Source organism: Tachyglossus aculeatus, chromosome 7 (genome assembly GCF_015852505.1).
Source record: "Tachyglossus aculeatus isolate mTacAcu1 chromosome 7, mTacAcu1.pri, whole genome shotgun sequence".
NCBI classification, from domain to species: Eukaryota; Metazoa; Chordata; class Mammalia; order Monotremata; family Tachyglossidae; genus Tachyglossus; species Tachyglossus aculeatus.
In genome coordinates, this window is record NC_052072.1 from 23,210,819 (window position 1) to 23,236,475 (window position 25,657).

At 44.9% G+C, this 25,657-nt stretch overlaps 1 protein-coding gene across 7 annotated transcripts in view; it reads right to left on the reverse strand.

The window, feature by feature from the left end:
- The window catches only part of CD55 (CD55 molecule (Cromer blood group)), a 58,311-nt gene extending 33,664 nt beyond the window's left edge, over positions 1-24,647 (reverse strand). For all 7 annotated transcript variants that reach the window (XR_005451833.1, XM_038748865.1, XM_038748863.1 and 4 more), the window contains exons 1-7: positions 24,512-24,647; positions 13,438-13,623; positions 12,755-12,946; positions 5,991-6,087; positions 3,227-3,312; positions 1,151-1,333; positions 424-609 (exon numbers count right to left, since the gene is read on the reverse strand). Coding sequence is in view for 6 of the 7 variants with exons in the window: in XM_038748865.1 (XP_038604793.1) it covers positions 424-609; positions 1,151-1,333; positions 3,227-3,312; positions 5,991-6,087; positions 12,755-12,946; positions 13,438-13,623; positions 24,512-24,599 (1,018 nt within the window). In the remaining variant the exon portion in view is untranslated. The remainder of the gene's footprint in view (positions 1-423; positions 610-1,150; positions 1,334-3,226; positions 3,313-5,990; positions 6,088-12,754; positions 12,947-13,437; positions 13,624-24,511) is intronic.
- Positions 24,648-25,657: the final 1,010 nt, after the last annotated feature.

Genomic DNA, 25,657 nt, shown 5'->3' on the forward strand with positions numbered 1-25,657 from the left:
CACTGTCTGTAATTTGTTTAAATCGTCTGTAATTTATTTATTTACATTTATGTCTGTCTCCCCCTCTTGACTGTAAGCTCATTGTGGGCATGGAATCTATTACTGTACTGTTCTCTCCCAAGCACTTAGTACAGTGCTCTGCACACAGTTAGCACCCAATAAATACGATTGAATGAATGAACTGGGCAAGTCACATCACTTCTCTGTGCCTCAGTTCCCTCACCTGTAAAATGGAGATTAACATGGTGAGTTCCTCTAGGACATGGACTAGGTCCAACCTGATTATCTTGTATCTACTCTACTGCTCAGAACAGTGGCTATCACATAATAAGTCCTTAAAATATCATTAAAAAACCCTATATATTTACAATACAAAGATCTTAAAAGCAGTGCAAACATAGCAGCAATGTTTCCAAGATTTACCCTTCTTGAGACATTTTGGAGGATCAGGGGTCCATTTGCTGTTAGAGTCACATGTGATTTTTGCACTCCCTTCCAAGGTGAATCCAGGTTTACAACTAAATATTAGTGTCGTTTCATATGAATAGGGTGGTTTTGATGGATTTTCCAGAACTCCATCTTGGACTACTGGATTTTCACAAGAAACAACTGGAAAAAAAAAATGAAAAACCAAAAAACAAAATTATGTAGTGGGGAAGGAGAAAAGGAGGAAGGAGATAGTACATATTGTTTCTTTTCAACTATCTTTTCATGTCTGAGAGATATCCAGAATACAGCTTTAGAATGGAGCTAGAATGATCAGGCAATAAATCATACTTTTTGAGTGCTTTCTGAGTGTAGAACACTGAACTCAGCACTTGGGAGAAAAAGGCATTCCAAAAATGAGCCCTTGGAGAAATAAGAGCCCACCCTCATTTGCTAGGTATAATATATTTTATGGCATATACCAAGAAAATTTTCATCTACATGACCGTCTCTACTGATAATTCAATTTTCTTGATGGCTGAAATCTTTTTCATTTCAGCTCATTCTAACAAACTGTTTGCCTCCTGTCACTATCACCTCCCAAACCCAAATAGTTAAATTGAACAGTAATTAACTCATTACAGATACACACAGCTAGCTCTTCCCCTTTGCAACCCATTACACACGACTCAATCAATGGTGTTGAACATAAGCAGCTATTCACCTTTACATTCTGGGGGAGGGCTACTCCAGTTTCCATCATTGCCACAAACAAGATCTCTGTTTCCAACAAGTGAGAAACCTCTGTTACAGGCATAAGGCACTGATGCTCCAGCTGGATACTCATCATTTTCATTCCGTTGCCATGATCCATTGGCAATATTTGGAGGTGAAGGGCACAAAATTGCTAAAGGAAAGAATTTCAAATCAATTTGAACACAGGCATGGGTGGTGAAAAGGTTTTAAAAATAAAATCAAACTAGATTATGAATTCTCAAAAAGATTTTGGAGTTGCTCAAAGTAGGATATGCATTTTCAAAGAGATTCCAGAAGTGGAACTGCAACGTTGGGGCTTGCTTTATCCTCTACTCCTAGAGCAAAGAGCAGTTGGGCCCATAAACTTGAAAACAGCTCTTGATTTTAACATGCTTGATCTCTCCTGCCCCACATTTCCTCCATCCATCCTCCGTTCATTTTCTCAAGTTGACTTTCATCAGAACCTCTCTCTTCACATCCCAACCCTGACACTTGTCTTATCCTGGCTTGTTTACTGCATCAGTTTCCTCATCATCTTCCCTGCTTCTAGTCTCTCTCCTCTCCAATCCATATTTCATTCTACTGCCCGGACCAGTTTCCAAAAACATCATTCTGTACATGTCTCTCCGCTCCTCAAACACCTCCAAAGGCTGCCCGTTCCTCTCTGCATCAAGCAGAAACTCCTGACCATCGGGTTTAGACACTCAATCACTTAAAACACTTTCCTTCCCCCACGTCCATTCTCTTCACCCACGACATCTCAGATTGTCGTTTTGTCCTCTCCCTGACCAGCCACCTCCCCCTTAGTACAGTGCTCTGCACACAGTAAGCGCTCAATAAATACGATTGAATGAATGGAACTCTCTCTCCCTTCTCATCTGCTGGACAGCTGCTCTCCCTATCTTCAAATACCTTGTGATGTCATGTCTCCTGCAGGTAGTTTTCCCTGATTAGAAAGTTCTAGTAATAATAATAATGATGATGATAACAATAATAATAATTATTATGGTATTTATTAAGCACTTACTACAGGCCAAGCACTGTTCTAAGCACTGGGGTAGATACAAGTTAATCAGGTTGGGCACAGCCCCTGTCCCACATGGGGCTCACACTCTTATCCCCATTTTTCAGATGAGGTAACTGAGACACAGGGAAGTTAAGTGACTAGCCCAAGGTCACCCAGCGGACATGTGGCGGAGCCAGGATTAGAACCCAGGTCTTTCTGACTCCCAGGCCCATGCTCTGTCAACTAAGCTACACTGCTTCCACCTCATATCTCAGTGGAAAGAGCATGGGCTTTGGAGTCAGAGGTCATGGGTTCAAATCCCGGCTCTGCCAACTGTCAGCTGTGTGACTTTGGGCAAGTCACTTCACTTCTCTGGGCCTGAGTTACCTCATCTGTAAAATGAGGATTAAAACTGTGAGCCCCCCGTGGGACAACCTGATCACCTTATAACCTCCCCAGTGCTTAGAACAGTGCTTTGCACATAGTAAGTGCTTATCAAATACCATTATTATTATTATTATTGTATCCTTCCAACTGGCACTTCAGCACTTCCATGTCATCAAGGGACTTGGGTATTCATTCCCCACCCTCCCCAGGGCACTTATATGCATATCTGTATACTCAATTACTGCTTCCTATCTATAATTTGTTAGGGTCAATCTCCCCTGCTAGACTGTAAACTCCTGGAGGGCAGGATCCAGGTCTAATAATTCTTTCTACTTTCCCCAAGTGCTTAGGAGCAGCATGGCCAAGCAAAAAGAGCATGGGCCCAGGAGTTGGAGGACCTGGGCTCCAATCCTGGCTTCACCACTTGTTTGTCGTGTGACCTTGGGCAAGTCACTTAACTTCTCTGTGGCTCTATTACCTCTTCTGTAAAATGGGGATTAAAACTACGAGCCCCATGTGAGGCATGGACCAGGTAAAACCTTGTACCTACACTAGTGCTTAGTACAGTGTCTGGCACATAGTAAGCACTAAAATAACAATTTTTAAAAAATCTACCCCAAACACACTTAATTGTTTCTGTTACTCTCTTACGTGCACAATCTGGATGTGAATTACTCCAGGCCAGAGTTTGGTCAACTAATTCACAGGTGCTGGAATGTTCCCCAATCAATTTGTACCTGAGAGGGAAAGGAGAAAGAGGGGAGGGGGATAAAAGTCTTTGTGATTTCATTCAGAAGTTTAGAAGCATCATCATCTCACAGTGTTTCATGGGTTTTTTGCTTTTTTTTTCCCTGCCAACAGATGGATTATTTTTTTTGCCAGCTCTTCAGAAAGGAAGGAAATACATACAGAGGAAATGTTTTCAAGTAAGTAGAACTCTCTGCACACAGTAAGCGCTCAATGAATAGAACTGAATGAACTCATTGCTGCCTAGTTCTCCTCTAACAGTCTTTAGCGGGCAGATGTTTGAATTTTCCAGTAGTCCCAGTCTGTTTTATGTGGATTCCAAGACCCCCCTCCTCGGGACAAGAGAATTCTCATTGACTTAGGCAGGACAGGGTTGGGATAGAGGGAGCCATGGGGAGAGAGCTGAAGGCAGAGGGGAGAAAGATGAATAATAACAACAATTAATAGTAATGACAAAAATAATATTAATTCAGTTCTTACTATAGGCCAAGCACTGTACTAAGCACTGGGAGAATACAACGGAGTTGGTAGACACATCCCCTGTCCACAGCAAATCTAGTTAGGAAGAAAAGAAGTGAAGTGACTTGCTCAAGGTCACACAGCAGACAAGTGGCAGATCTGGGATAAGCACTTAGCACAGTGTTCTGAAAACAGTGAGCGCCCAATAAATATGATTAAATGAATGAATGAACCCAAGTCCTCTGACTCCCAGCCCTGTGCTCTTTCCACTAGGTCATGTTAATTCTCTAATAAAGCCAGAGAAGAGGGAGAGAGGGAATGGAAGGAGAGAGAATCCATATCTCCTGCCCAGCCACTGTCTTCTCTGTGTCCATGGCCAACCTAGTGGCAGGGTTTATAATAATAATAATAATAATAATAATAATAATAATAATAATAATAATAATAACTGTGCTATTTGTTCAGTGCTTACTACATGCCAGGTACTGTCCTAAGCACTGGGGTGGATACAAGCAATTCAGGTCAGACATGGTCCTTGTCTCACATGGAGCTCACAGTCCTAATCCCCATTTCACGGATGAGGGAATTGAGGCACAAGGAAGTAATAGTAATAATAATAATGATGGTGTTTGTTAAGTGTCTATTATGTGCCAGGCACCGTAGTAAGTGCTAGGGTGTATATAAGCAAATCAGGTTGGATGCAATTCCAGTCCCATGTGGGGCTCACAGTCTCATTCCCATTTTACAGATGAGGTACTGAGGCCCAGAGAAGTGAAGCGACTTGCCCAAAGTCACACAGCAGAGAACTGGCAGAGGCAGGATTAGAACCCAGGTCCTTCTGACTCCCAGGTCTGCACTCTATCCATTAGACCACACTGTCTCTCTGAAGGATTATGCCACTCGGCATAGTGTGGGCCAGGGTAGCCAAGGCCAGGGGCAGTAACCCCAGCAGTTCATCAGGGCCCAATGAATCCAACTGTCTGTAAACCAGGCTCTGCAGAGCTCAGGTCGAATCCCAAACCAAACAGGCTATAATGAGCTCTGCTTGTAGGGCCTGGCTTACAAATCTGACCACAGTTCTGAGAGATGATACCAAGGAGAGGGGAACTGAACAAAAAGTAGAGTTTACTTTTGAAAAAAAAAGAGATAATTCAAGAGCTAGCCTACATTTAACACATTATATTCGAGTTTATGCTAACCTCAGAGGTTTAGCATTCCCCTTCCCTGCCAAAAGTGAGAGGCAGTGTGGCCTAAAGGAAAGAGCACAGGCCTGGGGGTTGGAGGACCTGGATTTTAATCCCAGCTCTGCTACTTGTCTGCTGTGTGATCTTGGGCAAGTCACTTCATTTCTCTGTGCTTCAGTTCCCTCATCTGTAAAATGGGGAGTAAATCTTACTCCCTCCTATTTAGATTATGAGCCCTATGGGGCACAGGGACTGTGTCTAACCTGATTAACTTTAATCTGCCCCAGTGCTTAATACAGTACCTGGCACCGTGTAAGTGCTTACAAACACCTTGGAAAAAAATGGAAATACACTAAACCTGGAAATATGTTTGACTTGTTCTACATTCAGGCTCATATGGATATAGACCTGAAACATGGTTTTGATCTGAATACATAGAAAATGAATGGATATGGAATACAGACTTAGAATTTAGGCATATATCAATATGCTTGAATATACATGACATGAAAGAACTGAAGCGAAATATTTGTGTTTGGTTAAATTTTAGGCTCCAAAACACATGGTAGGACCTCCTAAAATATGAAATATTTCTGATCTTTTAAAAAATGATGATGATGATGATGATGTTCTACCAACAGATTTTGTTCCTTGAATATCACTAAGAAACATTCAATATACAGGACCAACAAATATCATTGTTTCATCACCATTTTGCTCTTCTTGGACGTGGCAACCTATATACTGGAAAACGCCAACTTACTTGTTGGTCACCCAGGTCCTTTAAGCACCAAGCTACAATATGTCTCTGTTTTTCTTCCCCCAATTGTATTCATTAAGCACTTACTTCGTGCAAGGCACTGTACTCAGTGCTGGGGCAGATAAAAGCTCCCAAAAGCTTCCCCTCTGCATTAAGAGATTAAAGGACGCTTCAGAACCAGTCCAGATCCAAAATTCTTGAAATCAGGTCCAGTTTTGCCTCTCTCTTTGCTGATTTGTAATTGGATGTAAACTTAGTAACTCACCCTTCATTACAACTGAAGAGGATGACTGAGCCAAATAATATATCGGTTATATGAACTTGACCATTCGGTAGGTCGGGCGGAGAAGGACACTGTTTTCCTAGAAGAGAATAAGGAGATAAACCTTTACTGCACATACTGATGACTTTATTAATATATATACATAGCTCATTATGGGAAGGGAACACTTCTACCAACTCTGTAGTACTGTATTCTCCCAAGCTCTTAGGATAGTGCTCTGCACACAGTAAGCACTCAATAAATATGACTGATGTGTATATTAATGTGATAATATGTGTATAATAATTAGCTGGATTGATTCAAATAGCGGCCCGTTGACAGAAATTAAAAAAAGACTGCATGCCTAAGATAACACAGTTTAATGATCTATGTTTTGCCAACATTACTAAAAGAGTACTGTATGGTGACATTATTTCTTAAAAAATTGTCTATGCAAGTTCTAGGGAGTGATGCTCAAAAGGCTGAATAGGAAACGTCTTGTCTTGTCTTATGCTGTCGAGTCATTTCCAACCCATAGTGACACCTCGGACGCATCTCTCCCAGAACGCCCAGCTCTCCATCTGCAATCGTTCTGGTAGTGGATCTATACAGTTTTCTTGGAAAAGATCAATAAAGATGGGGAGATACTGGACCTACCACTAGCAGACAACTGTGCAGGAGTCATCAAAAACCTTACAGAAGTGGAGAGAAAAATATAACCATTGGAACAAAACTCCCTTAAAATTAATCTGGAAATATATACCTCCAAGATAAAAATTGGACCTATATACTATCTTGAGGGTTCCATGATGATAAGCAGTGAAGAAATGCAAGGCTATGACAGCTATGGACAGCTAGGGTATCTGCCAAAGAATATTAATATCTTTGATGATGCATGAGCTAACAGGCCCAGAGAGGTGAAGTGACTTGCCCTAAGTCACACAGCGGATGGGCGGCGGAGTTGGGGGCAGGAATCCATGTCTCCCTAACTCCCAGGCCCGTGCTCTATCCCCAGGCCCACGCTGCTTCTCCGAAGCTGCTCCTTTTTGGATCGAGACCAATTAGTCCTCCAGATTATAAACTCGTTGTGGGCAGCAATCATGTCCATTGTACTCTCCCAAGCGCTTAGTACAGTGTCCCAATACTCAGCAAATGCAATCGATTGATTGCATCAAGCTGGGCTGATAGACCTGCTGCAGTTGTCTTCCAGCTTTCCGTGTGATGAACTTTTCCTGTGCTCTGCTGCGAGGGAGTAAGAAGGACATGAGTTCTAATCCCTGCCCTTGCAGCTGTCTGCTGTATGACCTTGGGCAAGTCATTGCATTTCAAGTACTTGGTACAATGCTCTGCACACAGTAAGTGCTCAATCAATCAATCAATCATATTTATTGAGCGCTTACTATGTGCAGAGCACTGTACTAAGCGCTTGGGAAGTACAAATTGGCAACATATAGAGACAGTCCCTACCCAACATTGGGCTCACAGTCTAAAAGGGGGAGACAGAGAACAAAACCAAACATACTAACAAAATAAAATAAATAGAATAGATATGTACAAGTAAAATAAATAAATAAATAAATAGAGTAATAAATAAGTACAAACATATATACATATATACAAGTTCTGTGGGGAAGGGAAGGAGGTAAGATGTGGGGGATGGAGACGGGGACGAGGGGGCTCAATAAATACAATTGAATGAATGAATGAATTTCTCTGGGCCTCAGTTCCCTCATCTGTGGAATGGGGATTAGGACTGTGGGACAGGGGCTGAGAAGAGCTTACCCAGCTCTTGGGACTGTGCTTGACACATGGTAAGCGCTTAACAAGCACTATCATTATTATCATTATTGCTGTTATTATTGTTATTAGTCACCCCATCACGGCTCACTATTCAGCAGCTAAGTTTGAAGCTTAGCTTGTGGGCAGGGAACGTGTCCACCAACTCTGTTATACTGGACTCTCCCAAACAATTAGTACAGTGTTCTACATGCATCAAGCACTCAATAAATGTGCTTGAAAGAGCACAGGCCTGAGAGTCAGAAGGGCCTGGTTTCTAACCCCAGCTCCGCCACAAATTGCCCTAGACCGTAAGCTCGTTGTGGGCAGGGATGTGTCCCTTTATTGTTATAGTCTGCTCTCCCAAGTGCTTAGTACAGGGGTCTACACACAGGAAGTGCTCAGGAAATGCAATGGACTGACTGGTGAGATGATCGATTGACTATCCAACGGCCAACCTTTCTCCCTATGTATCCCACCCAGGCAAGTTGTTTTTAGGTGAGCAGAGTTTCAGAGCTGTTAGAATGACAGCATTCTAACAATTCCTGGTTTGTGATCCAGTCTCACCACTTGATGCCGAAGGGGTAACTGAAAGACAAGAGACTTTCTAGAAGCTAGATGTTCAAAAAAAGTTTAACAGTAGAGTCCAGGTAACACGGGTGCTGAAAAGCAATAGCAGTGTTGTCTGTCTCCCCCTTCTAGACTGGGAGCTCGTTGTTGGGTAGGGATGTGTCCCTTTATTGTTATAGTCTGCTCTCCCAAGCGCTTAGTACAGGGGTCTACACACAGGAAGTGCTCAGTAAATGCGATGGACTGACTGGTGAGATGATCGATTGAATATCCAACGGCCATCCTTTCTCCCTGCGTATCCCACCCAGGCAAGTTGTTTTTAGGTGAGCAGAGTTTCAGAGCTGTTAGAATGAAAGCATTCTAAGAATTCCTGGTTTGTGAACCAGTCTCGCCACTTGATGCCGAAGGGGTAACTGAAAGACAAGAGACTTTCTAGAAGCTAGATATTCAAAAAAAGCTTCACAGTAGAGTCCAGGTAACACGGGTGCTGAATAGCAATAGCAATGTTGTCTGTCTCCCCCTTCTAGACTGGGAGCCCGTTGTTGGGTAGGGACTGTCTCTATCTATTGCCAAATTGTACTTTCCAAGCGCTTAGTACAGTGCTCTGCACACAGTAAGCGCTCAATAAATACAATTGAATGAATGAATAAGAAAGACAAGAAGGATTAAACAGGATTAACAGGATTAAACATATTACTGTGAGTAAAAAGAAACAAGGATGGTTCAATGTGTGACTTGGTGGATAGAGCATGGACCTGGGAGACAGAAGGACTTGGTTCTAATCCCAGTTCTGCCACATGTCTGCTGTGTGACCTTGGGCAAGTCACTTCACTTCTCTATGCCTCAATTCCCTCATCTGTAAAATGGGGATTAAGACTGTCAAGCCCCATGTGGGACAGGAACTGTGTCCAGACTAATTAATTTGTATCTACCCCAGTGCTTAGAAGAGCCTAACAAGTACCAATATTATAATTGCCTTGTTCTTGCATCCAGGATATGGGTCATCAATCACTCAATCACATTTATTGAGTGGTTACTGTGCACTGAGCACTGTGCTAAGCACTTGGGAGGGTACACTATAACAGAGTTGATTAGGCATGTTCCCTGCCCACAACAAGCTTACAGCCAAGAGAGGGAGACAGACATTAATACAAGTAAATAAATAAATTATGGATTTATAAATAAAGTATGAACCAACAGGCAGAACTAACCACAAATAATGCAGAGTATGGAATGGAGTGTATATTTAGAAGGACTGTATGCAAGTATGTACTGAACAAGGAATTACAGCCACACCCAGGAATAGCCGAACTAACGCTGGCAATTTACAAAACCAGAGGGAGTTGGCATGAGGCTCCACAGTCAGGATAATAGGTGACTATTTTGTCCCATAGAGGCTTCTCCTCGAAAATCATAGTTTTCATTATGATACCTGTTGAGTGCTTATTATGTGCCGAAGCACTTTTCTAAGCATTTGGGTAGATGCACGTTAATCGCTTTGGACACAGTTCCTGTCCCACATGAGGCTCACAGTCTAAGAAGGAGGAAACAGGATTGAATCTGCATTTTACAGATAAGGTAACTGAGGCCGAGAGAAGTGAAGTGACTCGCCCAAGGTCACACAATAGGCATGGGACAGAGGCGGGATTAGAACCCCAGTCCTTCTGACTCTCAGGCCCTTGCTCTGTCCGTGCTGCTTCTCTAAATGAGCCAAAGTGCTGTTGGCTGGGCTCTTCCATTGTTAAAACACTGCAATAAACACATCACGTAGCTTTTATTTCAACTTGTAGCTGTTTCCTCAACTGTAAAATGGGGATTCAAACCTGTTCTCCCTCCTACTTAAGACTGTGAATCCCTATGCGGGACAGGGACTGTGGCCGACCTAATTAACTTGTACCTACCCCTGCGCTTAGAACAGTTTTTAACGCATAGTAAGCACTTAACAAGTACCATAAAACAAAAACAAAATGCATTTTCACTCCTATTCAATCAATCAATCGTATTTATTGAGCACTTACTGTGTGCAAAGCACTGTACTAAGCGCTTGGGAAGTACAAGTTGGCAACATATAGAGACAGTCCCTACCCAACAGTGGGCTCACAATCTAAAAGGGACTCCTATTCTCAGTAAGGTTATTGATATCTACCCGTGGAAAAAAAGATTTAAAAAAATAATATAGCTTTTAAAATTGTCTTGTACAATACAGTCATTTAGTATCTTTTAAGCCATTAGACTTTGAAATCAGTTGTGTGAAATACATATCTCAGGCAATTTTTTTAAGTCACAGGTGAACTGACAAAATAAATTGATTTAAATTTCAGTACTGAAATATTCCCAAAAGACTTATTATTGAACAGAAACACTTCATGTAGTAAAATATCTTGTAATCTACCCCAGAGTTTAAAACAGTGCTTGACACAGAGTAAGCGCTTAACAAATACCATTAATAATAATAATAATAATAATAATAATAATAATAATAATAATAATCTACTATCTGGCTGCCCTATGAAATGAAAGTTGCATTCTTGCATGAGTGTGCATTAAAGAAAAGTAACACTATAGTATACTGACCTATTCCTAAATGCAGTGCATAATGCACACAAGCAGAAGCTTTGATATTGTGGCATTCCCAAACAGGCTCTGACAGTCACAAGAATGCTTACCAGTTCCCTAACTGTGTTGTCTCCCAAAATGCAGAGTGAAGATATGTGTTATGATAATGTGTGGCTTAGTGGAAAGAGCCCGGGCTTGGGAGTCAGAGGTCATGGGTTCGAATCCCGACTTCACCACTTGTCAGCTGTATGACTTTGGGCAAGTCACTTCACTTCTCTGTGCCTCAGTTCCCTCATCTGTAAAATGAGGATGAAGACTGTGAGCCCCAGGTGGGACAACCTGATTACCTTGTATCTACCCCAGCACTTATAACAGTGCTTGGCACGTAGAAAGGGCTTAATAAATGCCATTATTATTATTATTATTATAGAATTCGGTATAATTTTGTCCCAGGTTAACAAAATCTTATATAGAAGCAGTGTAGCTTAGTGGAAAGAACATGGGCTTGGGAGTCAGAGGTCATGGGTTCTAATCCTGGTTCTGCCACTTATCAGCTGGGTGACTTTGGGCAAGTCACTTAACTTCTCTGTGCCACAGTTACCTCATCTGTAAAATGGGGATTAACACTGTGAGCCCCACATGGGACAACCTGATTACCTTGTATCTACCCCAGTGCTTAAAACAGTGCTTGACACATAGTAAGCATTTAACAAATACTATTATTATTATTATTGTTAACCGCTTACTGTATGCCAAGCACTGCACTAAGCACTGGCATAGATACTAGATAATCAGGTCCCACGTGGGGCTCACAGTTTATATAGGAAGGAGAAGAGGTATTGAATCCCTATTTTGCAGTTGAGGAAAATGAGGCCCAGGGAAGCAAAATGACTTGCCCAAGGTCACATGACAGGCAAGTGACAAGAGTCAGGATTGGAACCCAACTTCTTTGGTTCCCAGGCCCATGCTCTATCCAGTAGGCCATGCAGTCTCCCCTGAGGGGGATGGACACAGCAGATCCTGTCACGGACCACAGAGAAGGGGCTCACCACGAAGATCTGACTGCTTCCCTCTGTATCCTCCAAGGCCTTGGGATGTCAGCAGATGGTCCCCTCCCCACCTTTAGCCTGGGTCTATGGGCTTACCTTCCTGACCCCAAAGAGTAAAGCACTTGCTTGCTTGCATCCACCTCCCTGGGCTGCATATGTGCATGTGTGCGCACACATGGGTATGTATCCCCACTTCCCTGGCCCCCATGTCCCTGCGTGTACATGTTATGTTCACATGCATCCATCTCCCTGTCCCCCAGACTCATAAATGTGCGCATGTGAACATGTAGCAACTCTTCTGCACATATCTGCAATTTATATTAATGTCTGCCTTCCACGCTAGACTAGAAGCTCGTTGTGGGCAGGGGACATGTCTATTTATTGTTATAGTGTACTCTCCCAAGCGCTAAGTGCTCGATAAATACGATTGAATTGAAAGCTGAATTGAATGGTTGCATCATACTATCCCAAGTGTTTAGTACAGAGTTCTGCACACAGTAAGTGCTCAAGAAATGCCATCGACTGATAGCCCACTCCACCAGGAACTCAAATTTGCTCCCACGCCCACTGGGCACCCCTGCCGAATGAACTTGCATTATTAATATTATTGCGATATCTGTTCAGGCTGTCAAGTACTGTACTAAACGCTGGGATAGACACAAGCTAGTCATGTCGGACACAGTTCCCATCCCACGTGAAGCTCACCGTCTAAGCAGAAAATGTTCAAGTGAAACAAATTTTTCCAAACTCCTTAATGGAAGGAATTTTTTTTAATGTCATCAACGAATATGGAAAAAAATATTAAAACATACTCACTTATACAGAAGTCAGGCACTTTGGACCACAGTAAATTCTCAAGGCAAGTTAGATTAGGTGAAAGCGACAAGTCTCTTTTGTAACCTGGACGGCACTCATATTCCACCACAGAACTGACAGGAAAGTAGTTCTGAGTTCTATATTCAGACTTCAGAGAGGCAAATCGTAAAGTTGGAGGGACGTCACAGGACCCTAAAAATACAACAGACGTGAAAAGATGCTAAAACATTTCATATACTGGATTTAACTGTGAACCCCAGAGAATTAAAAAAACAAAAAGGCTCAGTGGCCTGTTTTTGATTTTTCAATATTCCATTTCTAAAATTAAATACAATTTCAGCTATGTTTCTGATTGCAAGATGGTTGAAAACAACTGATTTAACCTAACCTTTAAGCAGTAAATGTATTTGTCCATTGTTGGTTTTCTTTACTGGTTTACAGAGAAGACTATTATATTAAGAAAAGTCTTTAAGAAAATGAAAAAACTCTTCCTGAGAAACAAGATAGCTACATAAGTGATATGCCCTGTTTAATTAGAAGCAATATGAAACAGTAACACAACACTTTAGGGTCTAATGTTCTATAATGCCCATGCCAAGGTTACTTTGAACAGATAAACATTCTTTTTTTTTTTTAAAGGTGTCCTGACTTTCCACAAGCACAAAATGAAATGAAGAACTTACGGTTGCAGAACTCTGTAGACGCCGACCACTGATCATTTTCAAGGCAGACTACTGAATTTGACTTTTCGGGAATTTTCACAAATCCTTTATTACAGCTGTAAGTTAGGGAAGTGCCAGTGGGAAATTCTGGAGGATCTGGCAAAAGTGGGTGGGCATTGGGTATTTCTGGGGGCTCCGGACAGTCACCTAGGGAAAAAATAAGCTTTTATTAATAAAGAACGTTACAATCCAAGGTATCTTCTCTGTGGAGGGAAGAGGGGAAAGGGAAAACAGGTCCCAGGGTCTTCTGGGACCTGGCACTGCACTATGTTAGATGCTTGCAAAGTACAGAATAATGAAGGGACATATTACCTGTCCACAAGGAGCTTCCATTCTAACGGAAGAGTCGAAAGTGATCAAAGGAATAATTGAACAGACATGAGCAATGAGGAGGGGGTGTAAATAAGTTCATGTAAGTGCATATAAGTGCTAGAGTAAGCTGATGGGCTTGTTTGCTTAGGGTGCTGGGAAATTAATTGGGGAAGACTTGGAGGAGGTGGAATTTTAGGAGAGAAGAACCATGGTCTGTCAGATTTGAGGGGCGGGGGACTCTAGGCTGGATGAAGAGAGCCAAGGTGGGGAATGGAGGCTGGAGAGATAAAAGTGAGGTACAGCTAAAGGTTAAGCTGGGGGGGCGGTTGGAGGGAATGGAGAGAGAGAGCTGGGAAAATAGAGGATGATGAGAGCACTCAGGTATGGCCAGTAAATTGGTGGACAGCCTTAAAGTTGGTTAATGAATTCATTCATTTAATCGTATTTATTGAGCGCTTATTGTGTGCAGAGCTCCATACTAAGTGCTTGGAAGGTTCGATTCAACAATAAAAAGTGACAATCCCTGCCCACACTGGGATGAATCAAAAGTATTTATTGAGCACTTATGGTGTGCAAAGCACTGTACTAAGTGCTTTGGCCTGGAATTCTTTCCCCCTTCAGATATGACAGACCACCACTTTCCACACCTTCAAAGCCTTAATAAAATCAAATCTCCTTCAAGAGGACTTCCCCGACTAAGCCTTCATTTTCTCTAAATGGTCTCCCATCTGCATCACCCTTGCATTTGGATCTATACCTTCTAAGCACTTGCCATTCACCCTACCCTCAGCCCCACGGTACTTACCTACACATCTGTAACTTATTTTACAGTCTGTTACCCCTATACACTGTAAGCTCCTTGTGGGCAGAGAATGTGTCTACCCACGCTGTTATTCTGTATGTCCCCAGGTGCTTAGTACACTGCACTGTTCTAAGAGCTGGGGTAGATACAGGGTAATCAAGTTGTCCCACGTGGGGCTCACACTTTTAATCCCCATTTTACGGATGAGGTAACAGACACAGAGAAGTTAAGTGACTTGCCCAAGGTCACACAGCAGACAAGTGGTGAAACTGGGATTAGAACTCACATTCTCTGACTCCCGAGCCTGTGCTCTTTCCACTAAGCCATGCTGTACAGCAGCCTATAGTAGAGACCGGAGGAGAAGAGTCTGGAAAATCTGCGAGGAAGTTGTGGCAATATTCTAGGTGTGGTATGCCAGAGTTTTTATCAAGTTGGAAAGGAAATCCAGGGTGTGTGTATGGGTGGGCAGGGGGATTCACGGGGATGGAAGTGGGGAGGCAGGGAGAATTGTCTAGGAGGCATTGTCAGAAAGAGAAGCAGTTTCCCAGAATACAGAGCAAGGGCCTGGGAGTTAGAGGACCTAGGCAGTCCACTAACTGTTTATCTGCTCTGTGACCTTTGGCAAGTCGCTTCAGATCTCTGGGCCTCAGTTACCTCATCTGTAAAATGGGGATTAAGACTGTGAGCCCCATGTGGGATATGGACTGTGCCCAACCTGATTAGTTTGTATCTTCCCCTGTGCTTAGTACAGTGCCCGGAACATAGCAAAGGCTTAATAAATACAGTAAAAAAGGAAGAACTGGCAAGATTCTGGAGAAGCAGCGTGGCTCAGTGGAAAGAGCTTTGGAATCAGAGGTCATGGGTTCAAATCCCAGCTCCACCAATTGTCAGCTGTGTGACTTTGGGCAAGTCACTTAACTTCTCTGTGCCTCAGTACCCTCATCTGTAAAATGGGGATTAAGACTGTGAACCCCACGTGGGACAACCTTCATTCATTCATTCAATCAATCGTATTTATTGAGTGCTTACTGTGTGCAGAGCACTGTACTAAGCGCTTGGGAAGTCCAAGTTGGCAACATTTAGAGACAGTCCCTACCCACCTTGTATCCCTCCAGTGCTTAGAACAGTGCTTTGAACATAGTAAGCACTTAACAATTATTATTATTATTATTCTGCAGTAGATTGAGTGTTAGAGTTGAAACATAGCAGAGTCAAGGAGGGCACCATGGTGGCAGGCTTCGGAGAAAGAAGGGATGGTGATATCAGCTGAGGTTGGCAGATAAAGGGAAGGGGGAGGTTTGAGGAAAAGAAGAGAAGTTCCAGCTTAGACATTTTGAGGATGAGGTATGAAAGGAATCTTCCAAGTGGGGGTGTCTTGGACACAAGAGGAGATGTGAGATTACGGGCCTGATGAGAGGTCAGGATTAGAGATATGGGGAGTCATCAACACGGGGGTGGTAGCTGAAGCCCTGTCTTAGAACAGTGCTTTGTACATAGTAAGCGCTTAACAATTGTCATCATCATCATTATTATTATTATTATGGTCAGGTCCCTGAAAGAGTAAATGTACTCAATCAATCAATGGCATTTATTGAGTGCTGACTATATGCAGAGTCCCTGGAAGAATAGAGTTTGTAGACATGATCCCTACCTACAAGGAGATTACAGTCTAGAGAGGGGAGACAGACATTGAAATAAATTACGAATAGGGGAGATGGCAGGGAAAAAGTATATGTACATAAGTGCTGTGGGGCTGACAGTGAAGTGAATATCAAGTGCTTAAAGGGAACAGATCCAAGTGCATAAGCAACCCTGAGGGAGAGGGAGTAGGGGAAAATGATGGCCTAATCAGGAAACACTTCTTGGAGGAGATGTGATTTTAGAGCTTTGAAGGTGGGGAGAATGGTGGTCTTTCAAGTATGAAGGTAGAGGGATTTCCAGAACAGAGGCAGGACATGGGTAAGGGGTCAGCAGTAAAATAGATAAATTTGAGGTACAGTGAGTAAATCTGCATTAGAGGAGCAAAGTGTGTGCGCTGGGTTGTAGTAAGAAATCAGTGAGATAAGGTAGGAGGGAGTGAGGTGATTAAGTAAAGCCAATAGTAAAGAGTTTCTGCTTCATATGGAGGTGAATGAGCAATCATCAGAGGGTTTTGGGTTTGGTTTCTTTTGTGGGGGTGGAGGGAGATGTGGGTTGAATATTTTTTGTAAAGAAATGATATAATAATAATAGTAATAATAATGGTAGTTGTTAGCACTTTTTCCGTGCCAAGCACTGTTCTAAGCACTGGGGGAGATACAAGGTTATCAGGTTGTCCCACGTGGGGCTCACAGTCTTAATCCCCATTTCACAGATGAGGTAACTGAGGCACAGACAAGTTAAGTCACTTGTCCAAAGTCATACATTTGACAAGTGGCGGAGCCAGGATTAGAACCCATGACCTCTGACTCCCAAGTTCATGCTCTTGCCACTAAGCCATGATATGAGCAGTAGGGTGGAGTAAGGACTGGAGTAGGGAGAGACAGGAGGCAGGGAGGTCAGCAAGGAGGCTGATGCAAGTAGTCAAGGTGAGATATGACAAGTGATCGGATCAGGGTGGTAGCAATATGAATGTAGAGGAAAGAGCTGCTTTTCGATAAGTTGTGACAGTAGAACCGACAGGATTTGGTGACAGGTTGAATATGTGGGTCAAAAGAGAGAGATAAATTGAAGATAATCCCAGGGTAAGGGGCTTGTGGGACAGGGAAGATGGTGGTATTGTCTACAGTGATGGGAAAATCACGGGGAGGACAGGAAATGAGAAGTTAATTTTGGCAGCGCAAACAGCTGCATCCAGAAAGGAACCAGAAGTGAAGTTGTGATGTTGCCTTCCCTCTGTCAACGTACCCAGAGAGAAGCAGTGTGACCTAGTGGAAAGAGTATGGGCTTGGGAGTCTGAGAACCTGGTTTCTAATCCCAGCTCTGCCAACTGCCTGCTGGGTGACCTCGGGCAAGTTACTTAGATTCCCTGAATCTCAGTTTCCTCAACTGTAAAATGGTGGATTGGGACTGTGAACCCCATGTGGCCTTCAACCAGCTTCAGAGCCGGGAGTGAGAAAAGCCCCTTGCATCCAACCTGAGGAAGAGGGGGAAGGGACCACCCTGTCCTTTCTCTTCCTCTGTCTCCTTCCCTCCTTCTAAACTCAATTCCCTGGACTCTGCTCAAGACATCAGGACTTTACAAAATTCACTCTGGCACTCAAAATGAAAAGTTGCCTGTTTATCATCCCTTGGCAACTTCTGGGTGCAAATGAGCACACCAAACAGGATTATTTTAGCAAAGGTAAATGGTTTAAGAGGTGCATATACTGTAAAATTGTCACTGACCAATAGTAGCAGTAATGACAGAGCACTTTCTTGATGCAGTGGTAAGCAAAGAATAAGAAAGTGAAACATTCCTTGACCATAAGCAGCTCATACTCCAGTTGGGAGATGAACATAAACATTTTTTTACCACCAGAGTGGTCAAAATGAATCATTGTATAATAATAATCATTATGGTATTTAAGTCAGTCAGTAGATCATATTTATTGAGTGCTTACTGTGGGCAGAACACCGTACTAAGCACTTGGGAGAGTATGATACAACAATAAACAGACCCATTCCCTGCCCTCAACAAGCTTACAGTCTACAGAGGGAGGCAGACACTAATACAAATAAAATTATAGATCTCTACGTAAGTGCTGCGGAGCTGAGACGGGGAATGAATAAAGGGAGCAAGTCAAGGTGACACAGAAGGAAGTGGGAGAAGAGGAAGGTTTAGTCAGGGAAGGTCTTTTGAAGGAGATGTGCCTTCAATAAGACTTTGAAGGGGGGAGAGTAATTATCTGCCAGATATGAAGAGAGAGGGCTTTCCAGGCCAGCGGCTGGAGGTGGACGAGAGGTCGGTGATGAGATAGACAAGATCAAGGTATAGTGAGAAGGCCAGGATTAGAGAAGCTAAGTGTGCAGGATGGGTTGTAGTACTAGAGTAGCGAGGTGAAGTAGGAGGGGGCAAGGTGATTGAGCTCTCTAAAGCCGATGGTAAGGAGTTTTTGTTTGATGCAGAGGTGGATGGGCAACCACAGGAGGTTCTTGAGGAGTGGGGAAACGTGGCCTGAACGTTTTTATAGAAAAATGATCTGGGCAGCAGAGCCCGCACCCTCCGCTCCTCTGCCACCACTAATCTCCTCACCGTACCTCGTTCTCGCCTGTCCCGCCATCGACCCCCACCCCACGTCCTCCCCCGGGCCTGGGATGCCCTCCCTCTGCCCATCCGCCAAGCTAGCTCTCTTCCTCTCTTCAAGGCCCTACTGAGAGCTCACCTCCTCCAGGAGGCCTTCCCACACTGAGTCCCTTCCTTCCTCTCCCCCTCGTCCCCCTCTCCATCCCCCTCATCTTACCTCCTTCCCTTCCCCACAGCACCTGTATATATGTTTGTACACAATTATTACTCTATTAATTTTACTTGTACATATCTATTCTATTTATTTTATTTTGTTAGTATGTTTGGTTTTGTTCTCTGTTACCCCTTTTAGACTGTGAGCCCACTGTTGGGTAGGGACCGTCTCTCTATGTTGCCAACATGTACTTCCCAAGCGCTTAGTACAGTGCTCTGCACACAGTAAGCGCTCAATAAATACGATTGATTGATTGATTGGGAGGTTAAAAAGGCGGCTGATGCAGTAATCAAGGTAGCATAGGATAAATCCTTGGATTAATGCGGTAGCAGTTTGGATGCAGAGGAAAGGGCAGATTTTTAGTAATGTTGTGAAGGTAGAACTTACTATACAGCAAGCGCTGTTTTAAGCACTGGGGTAGATGCCAGATACCGAGTGGCGGAGCGAGGATTAGAACCCATGACCTTCTGACTTCCAGGCCCATGCTCTATTCACTTATTATGGTACTTGTTAAACATTTACTGTGTGCCAAGTACTGTTCTAAGGCACTTGAGTAGATACAAGTTAATCAGCTTGGACCCAGTCCCTGTCCCTCATAGGGCTTACTAAGTAGGAAGGAAGAACATTTAATCCCCATTTTACAGATGAGGAAATTGAGGCACAGAAAAGTCAAGTGATTTGTCCATTGGCAGAGCTGGTGTAAGAACCTAGAGCCTCTGACTTCCACTAGGTCTTATAATATATAAAAACACATATATTAGAAAACAGGGAAGCATCTAGTAGCCAGAGGCTTTGGGGTCCCTCAAGGAGCTGGAGAAGAAAAGCCAAAGCACATCAGAGCATTTTCTTCCCCCTTCCACAAATAGCCTTCAGTATTTATTGTTGAACTAGATTAATATTCACCGTTGAACTAGATACTGACCATCGACTTCCCCAGCAGGCTAGGATCTGCTTAAAAGGGAAGAAAAGATCAGACTTCTGCCCTAGGTACAGGTGCAGACATACAAGCCCACGACCAAACCCCAGCTTTGACAGTGACCCACAACCTCTCTCTTCTTACATCCCAGCCTGCACACTCTGCTCTTCTGATGCTAACTTTCTCACTGTGCCTCCATTCCACCTATTTCACCACCAACCCCTGGCCCACATCCTACCTCTGGCCTGGAACGCCCTCCCTCCTCGAATCCGTCAGACAATCACTCTTGCCCCCCTTCAAAGCCCTACTGAAGATGCACCTCCTCCAAGAGGCCCTCCCAGACTAAGCCCCACTCTTCCTCAGCTCCCCTTCCCTTCCGCATCACCACGACTCGCTCCCTTTGCACTTTCCCCCCTTCCCCGCCCCACAGCACTTAACGTATATATGTATATATCTATAATTCTATTTATTTATAATTAATCCTGATTACTAGTTGTGATGTACTTTCCAAACACTTAGTGCTCTGCACACATTAAGCAGTCAATAAATATGATTGAATGAATAAACGCCTGCCTCTCCCGCCTAGACTGTAAGCCCATTGTGGCCAGGGATTGTCTCTCTTTCCCGGCTCCGCCACTCGTCAGCTGTGTGACTTTGGGCAAGTCGCTTCATTTCTCTGGGCCTCAGTTACCTCATCTGTAAAATGGGGATTAAGACTGTGAGCCCCACATGAGACAACCTGATAACCTTGTAACTACCCCAGCACTTAGAACAGTGCTTGGCACATAGTAAGCGCTTAACAAATACCATCATTATTATTATCATTGCTGTACTGTACTTTCCAAGCACTTAGTACAGGGTTCTGCACAGTAAGCACTCAATAAATATGACTGAATTGAATTGAACCAACAAGCTTTCTTTCCCACCTTGTGCAGCAACATGAGAAGCGGCTTAGCCTTGATGACTTGGTTCAGCCCTCCTCCTCCTCCCTTCACTGGAAGTGAGTAACCGGAGTCGGAGGGAAGTCAGCACCTCCACGGACGCAGCCAGAAGGTCATCGGGACCCAAACTGCCAAACAATAGGTGGGGAAGGGCTTCTCCACTGACCCCTTCACTGGATGGCCCCCAGACAAGAGGAGGTGCGTTGGAGAAGCCCTCAAGGCTCTTCTGAAACTCTCTGGGAGACACGGTCTTGTCTAGATCCACAACTCGATAGATCATTCACTCAGTCAGTCGTTTATTGAACGCTTACTGCGTACAGCGCACTATACTAAGCACTAAGAAAGTACAATACAGCAATAAAGACAGGCAATCCCTACGCACAACTGGCTCACAGTCTAGGTGGGGAGACAGACATCAGTACAAATATATCTACCCCAGATCTTTGCCAACTGCTATCCTAGAGAAGCAGGACGGCACTGTGGATAGAGCAAGGGCCTGAGGGTCAGAAGGTCATGCGTTCTAATCCCAGCTCGGCCACTTGACTGCTGTGTGACCTTGGGGAAGTAACTTCACTTCTCTGGGCTTCATTTTCCTCATCTGTAAAATGGGGATTAAGACTGTGAGCCTCATGTGGGACAGAGACTGTGTCCATTCCGATTACCTTGTCTCTACCCCGGCACTTAGAACAGTGCTTGATACAAAATAAGTGCATAACAAATACCATTATCATCATCATCATCCTTGAGGAGACAGGAAGGAGGGGAAGAGCGATGGTACCCAGGGGTCAGAAGAAGAGACGGACCTCCTCTGCCCAGGGAGACCCTCTTCTCCTCCCGGGCCTCTCTACCCCCTCCTCCATAGGCTCCTCGCCTCTCTTCCCTCTGGAATCCCGGGTTCCCCTCCTTTCCTCTCGGGGCTCCCCTTCTCCATTGATTCCTCCCCATCTCGGGGCTCTGCTGGTCTTCTGGCTCCCCTCTCCTCTTCATTTCGGGGCTCCCCTTCTCTACTGACTCTCCATTTCGGGGCTCTGGTGGTCCCCCGTCTCTCTTCATTTCGGGGCTCTGCTGGTCCCCTGGCTCCCCACTCTCCATCTCTGAGCTCTGCTGGTTCCCTGGCTCCCCTGTCTCTCTTCATTTCGGGGTTCTCCTGGTCCCGTGGCTCTTCTTTCTTCCTCTCGGGGCTGTGCTGGTCCTCTTCTTCATTTCGGGGCTCTCCTTCTCCGCAGACTCCTCTCCATCTCGGGGCTCTGCTGGTCCCCTGGCTCCCCACTCTCCATCTCTGGGCTGTGCTGGCCCCCCGGCTCCCTCCATTTCGGGGCTCCCTTCCCCTCCTTGCTCTCCTCCTCTGGGGGCTCTCCGGGGTCCCCTCCGACCCTCTCGGGGCTGTCCTCTCCTTTGATGCTATTGATGCCACTCTACTTGTTCTGTTCTGTTGTCCGTCTCCCCACTTCTAGACTGTGAGCCCGTTACTGGGTAGAGACCGTCTCTATATGTTACCAATTTGTACTTCCCAAGCGCTCAGTCCAGTGCCCTGCACACAGTAAGCGCTCAATAAATACGATTGAATGAATGAATGGTGTCTCCCCCTTCTAGCCTGTGAGCCCGTTGTTGGGTAGGGACCGTCTCTATCTGTTGCAGAACTGTACTTTCCAAGCGCTTAGTACAGTGCCCTGCACACAGTAAGTGCTCAATATATACGATTGAATGAACGAATGCCGTCTCCCCCTTCTAGACTGTGAGCCCGTTGTTGGGTAGGGATTATCTCTATCTGTTGCCGAATTGTACTTTCCAAGCGCCTAGTACAGTGCTCTGCATAAAATAACCGCTCAATAAATAGGATTAAATGAACGAATGAATGCTGTCTCCCCCTTCTAGACTGTGAGCCTGTTGTTGGGTAGGGACTGTCTCTGTTGCCGAACTGTACTTTCCAAGCGCCTAGTAGAGTGCTCTGCATAAAATAACCGCTCAATAAATACGATTAAATGAATGAATGCTGTCTCCCCCTTCTAGACTGCGAGCCCGTTGTTGGGTAGGGATTGTCTCTGTTGCCGAACTGTACTTTCCAAGCGCTTAGTACAGTGCTCTGTACAGAGTAAGCGCTCAATATATACGATTGAATGAATGAATGGTGTCTCCCCCTTCTAGACTGTGAGCCCGTTGTTGGGTAGGGATTATCTCTATCCGTTGCCGAATTATACTTTCCAAGCGCCTAGTACAGTGCTCTGCATAAAATAACCGCTCAATAAATACGATTGAATGAACGAATGAATGCTGTCTCCCCCTTCTAGACTGTGAGCCCGTTGTTGGGTGGGGATTGTCTCTGTTGCCGAATTGTACTTTCCAAGCGCTTAGTACAGTGCTCTGCATAAAATTACCGCCCAATAAAAACGATTGAATGAATGAATGAATGCTGTCTCCCCCTTCTAGACTGTGAGCCCGTTGTTGGGGAGGGACTGTCTCTGTTGCCGAACTGTACTTTCCAAGCGCCTAGCAGAGTGCTCTGCATAAAATAACCGCTCAATAAATACGATTAAATGAATGAATGCTGTCTCCCCCTTCTAGACTGTGAGCCCGTTGTTGGGTAGGGATTGTCTCCGTTGCCGAACTGTACTTTCCAAGCGCTTAGTCCAGTGCTCTGCACAGAGTAAGCGCTCGAAAATAATAATGATGGCATTTATTAAGCGCTTATTCTGTGCAGAGCATCATCATCATCACCATCAACCGTATTTATTGAGCGCTTACTGTGTGCAGAGCACTGTACTAAGTGCTTGGGAAGTACAAGTTGGCAACATATAGAGACAGTCCCTACCCAACAGTGGGCTCATCATCATCATCAATCGTATTTATTGAACGCTCACTATGTGCAGAGCACTGTACTAAGCGCTGGGAAGTACAAATTGGCAACATATAGAGACAGTCCCTACCCAACAGTGGGCTCACAGTCTAAAAGGGGGAGACAGAGAACAAAACTAAACATACTAACAAAATAAAATAGAATAGATATGTACAAATAAAATAGAATAAAAAATATGTACAAACATATATACATATATACAGTATGTCTAAAGTCTAAAAGTCTAAAAGGCTCACAGTCTAAAAGGGGGAGACAGAGAACAAAGCCAAACATACTAACAAAATAAAATAAATAGAATAGATATGTAAAAGTAAATAAATAGAGTAACAAATATGTACAAACATAGATACATATATACAGGTGCTGTGGGGAAGGGAAGGAGGTAAGATGGGGGAGGTGGAGAGGTGCACGAGGGGGAGAGGAAGGAAGGGGCTCAGTCTGGGAAGGCCTCCTGGAGGAGGTGAGCTCTCAGTAGAGCACTGGACTAAGCGCTGGGGAGGTTACAAGGTGATACAGTCTTGATCCCCATTTTACAGATGAGGGAACTGAGGCCCAGAGAAGTGACTTGCCCCAAGTCTCGATAAATACGACCGAATGGATGAAGATTGTGAGCCTGTTGTTGGGTGGGGATTGTCACTGCTGCGGAACTGTAGTTTCCAAGCGCTTAGTCCAGTGCTCTGCACGGAGAAAGCGCTCAGTAAATACGACTGAATGGATGGAAGTCCTCTTCTCCCGTGTCGGGGCTGTCCCGCCCGGGTCTCCCCCGCTCCCCCGCTCCCCGTCCGCACTCACCGCGCGCCGCGGGCGGGAGCGGGAGCAGCAGCAGCGGAGGCAGCAGGAGGAGGAGCAGGGGAGGGAGCCGGGGGGCGTTGGGGCTCATGACAGAGCGCGGGGAGCACGGCGCTCTCCGACACCCGGCCGCTGCGGTTGCCCCTCTGCGCGCTCTGCAAAGTAGCGCTCCGCCCAGCGCGGAGCGGGCTAAGCGCCACTCCAGGGGGCGGGGCCTGATAAAAGAGGCGGGGCCACTGCTGGGGTGGGCGGGGACAGTACCGCCATCGGGGCGGGGATTGGTCGGCGAGGGGGGCGTGGCCGGTGTCGTCATCGGGGCGTGGCCAGGGGGCGTGGTCAGCTCCGGATCGACCGGGCAGGGATTGGTCGGTGAAGGGGGCGGTGTCGTAAGGGGGCGTGGCCCAGTGGAAAGAACCCGGGCTATGGAGCCAGAGGTCGTGGGTTCAAATTCCGCCCCCGCCACTCGTCAGCTGTGTGACCTCGGGCAAGTCACTTCACTTCTCTGGGCCTCGGTGACCTCCTCGGGAAAATGGGGATGAAGACTGTGAGCCCCGTGTGGGACAACCTGATTACCTTGTGTCTACCCCAGCGCTTAGAACAGTGCTTTGCACATAGTAAGCGCTTAACAAATACCAGCATTATTATTATTATTATTATTATTATTATTAAGGGGGCGTGGTCAAGGACAGATCGGCGGGGCGGGGATTGGTCGGGGAAGGGGTGTGGCCGGGGCGTGGCAAGGGGGCGTGGTCAACGCCGGATCGCCGGGGCGGGGCTTGGTCTCTTCCTCCCTTCAAGGCCCTGCTGAGAGCTCACCTCCTCCAGGAGGCCTTCCCAGACTGAGCCCCTTCCTTCCTCTCTCCCTCGTCCCCCGCGTCTTACCTCCTTCCCTTCCCCACAGCACCTGTATATATGTTTGTGCATATTTATTACTCTATTATTTATTTTTTTACTTGTACCTATTCTATTTATTTTATTTTGTTAGTATGTTTGGTTTTGTTCTCTGTCTCCCCCTTCTAGACTGTGAGCCCACTGTTGGGTAGGGACTGTCTCTATACGTTGCCAATTTGTAGAGAACAGTGCTCTGCACACAGTAAGCGCTCAATAAATACGATTGATTGATTGATTGAGTAATGATGGCATTTATTA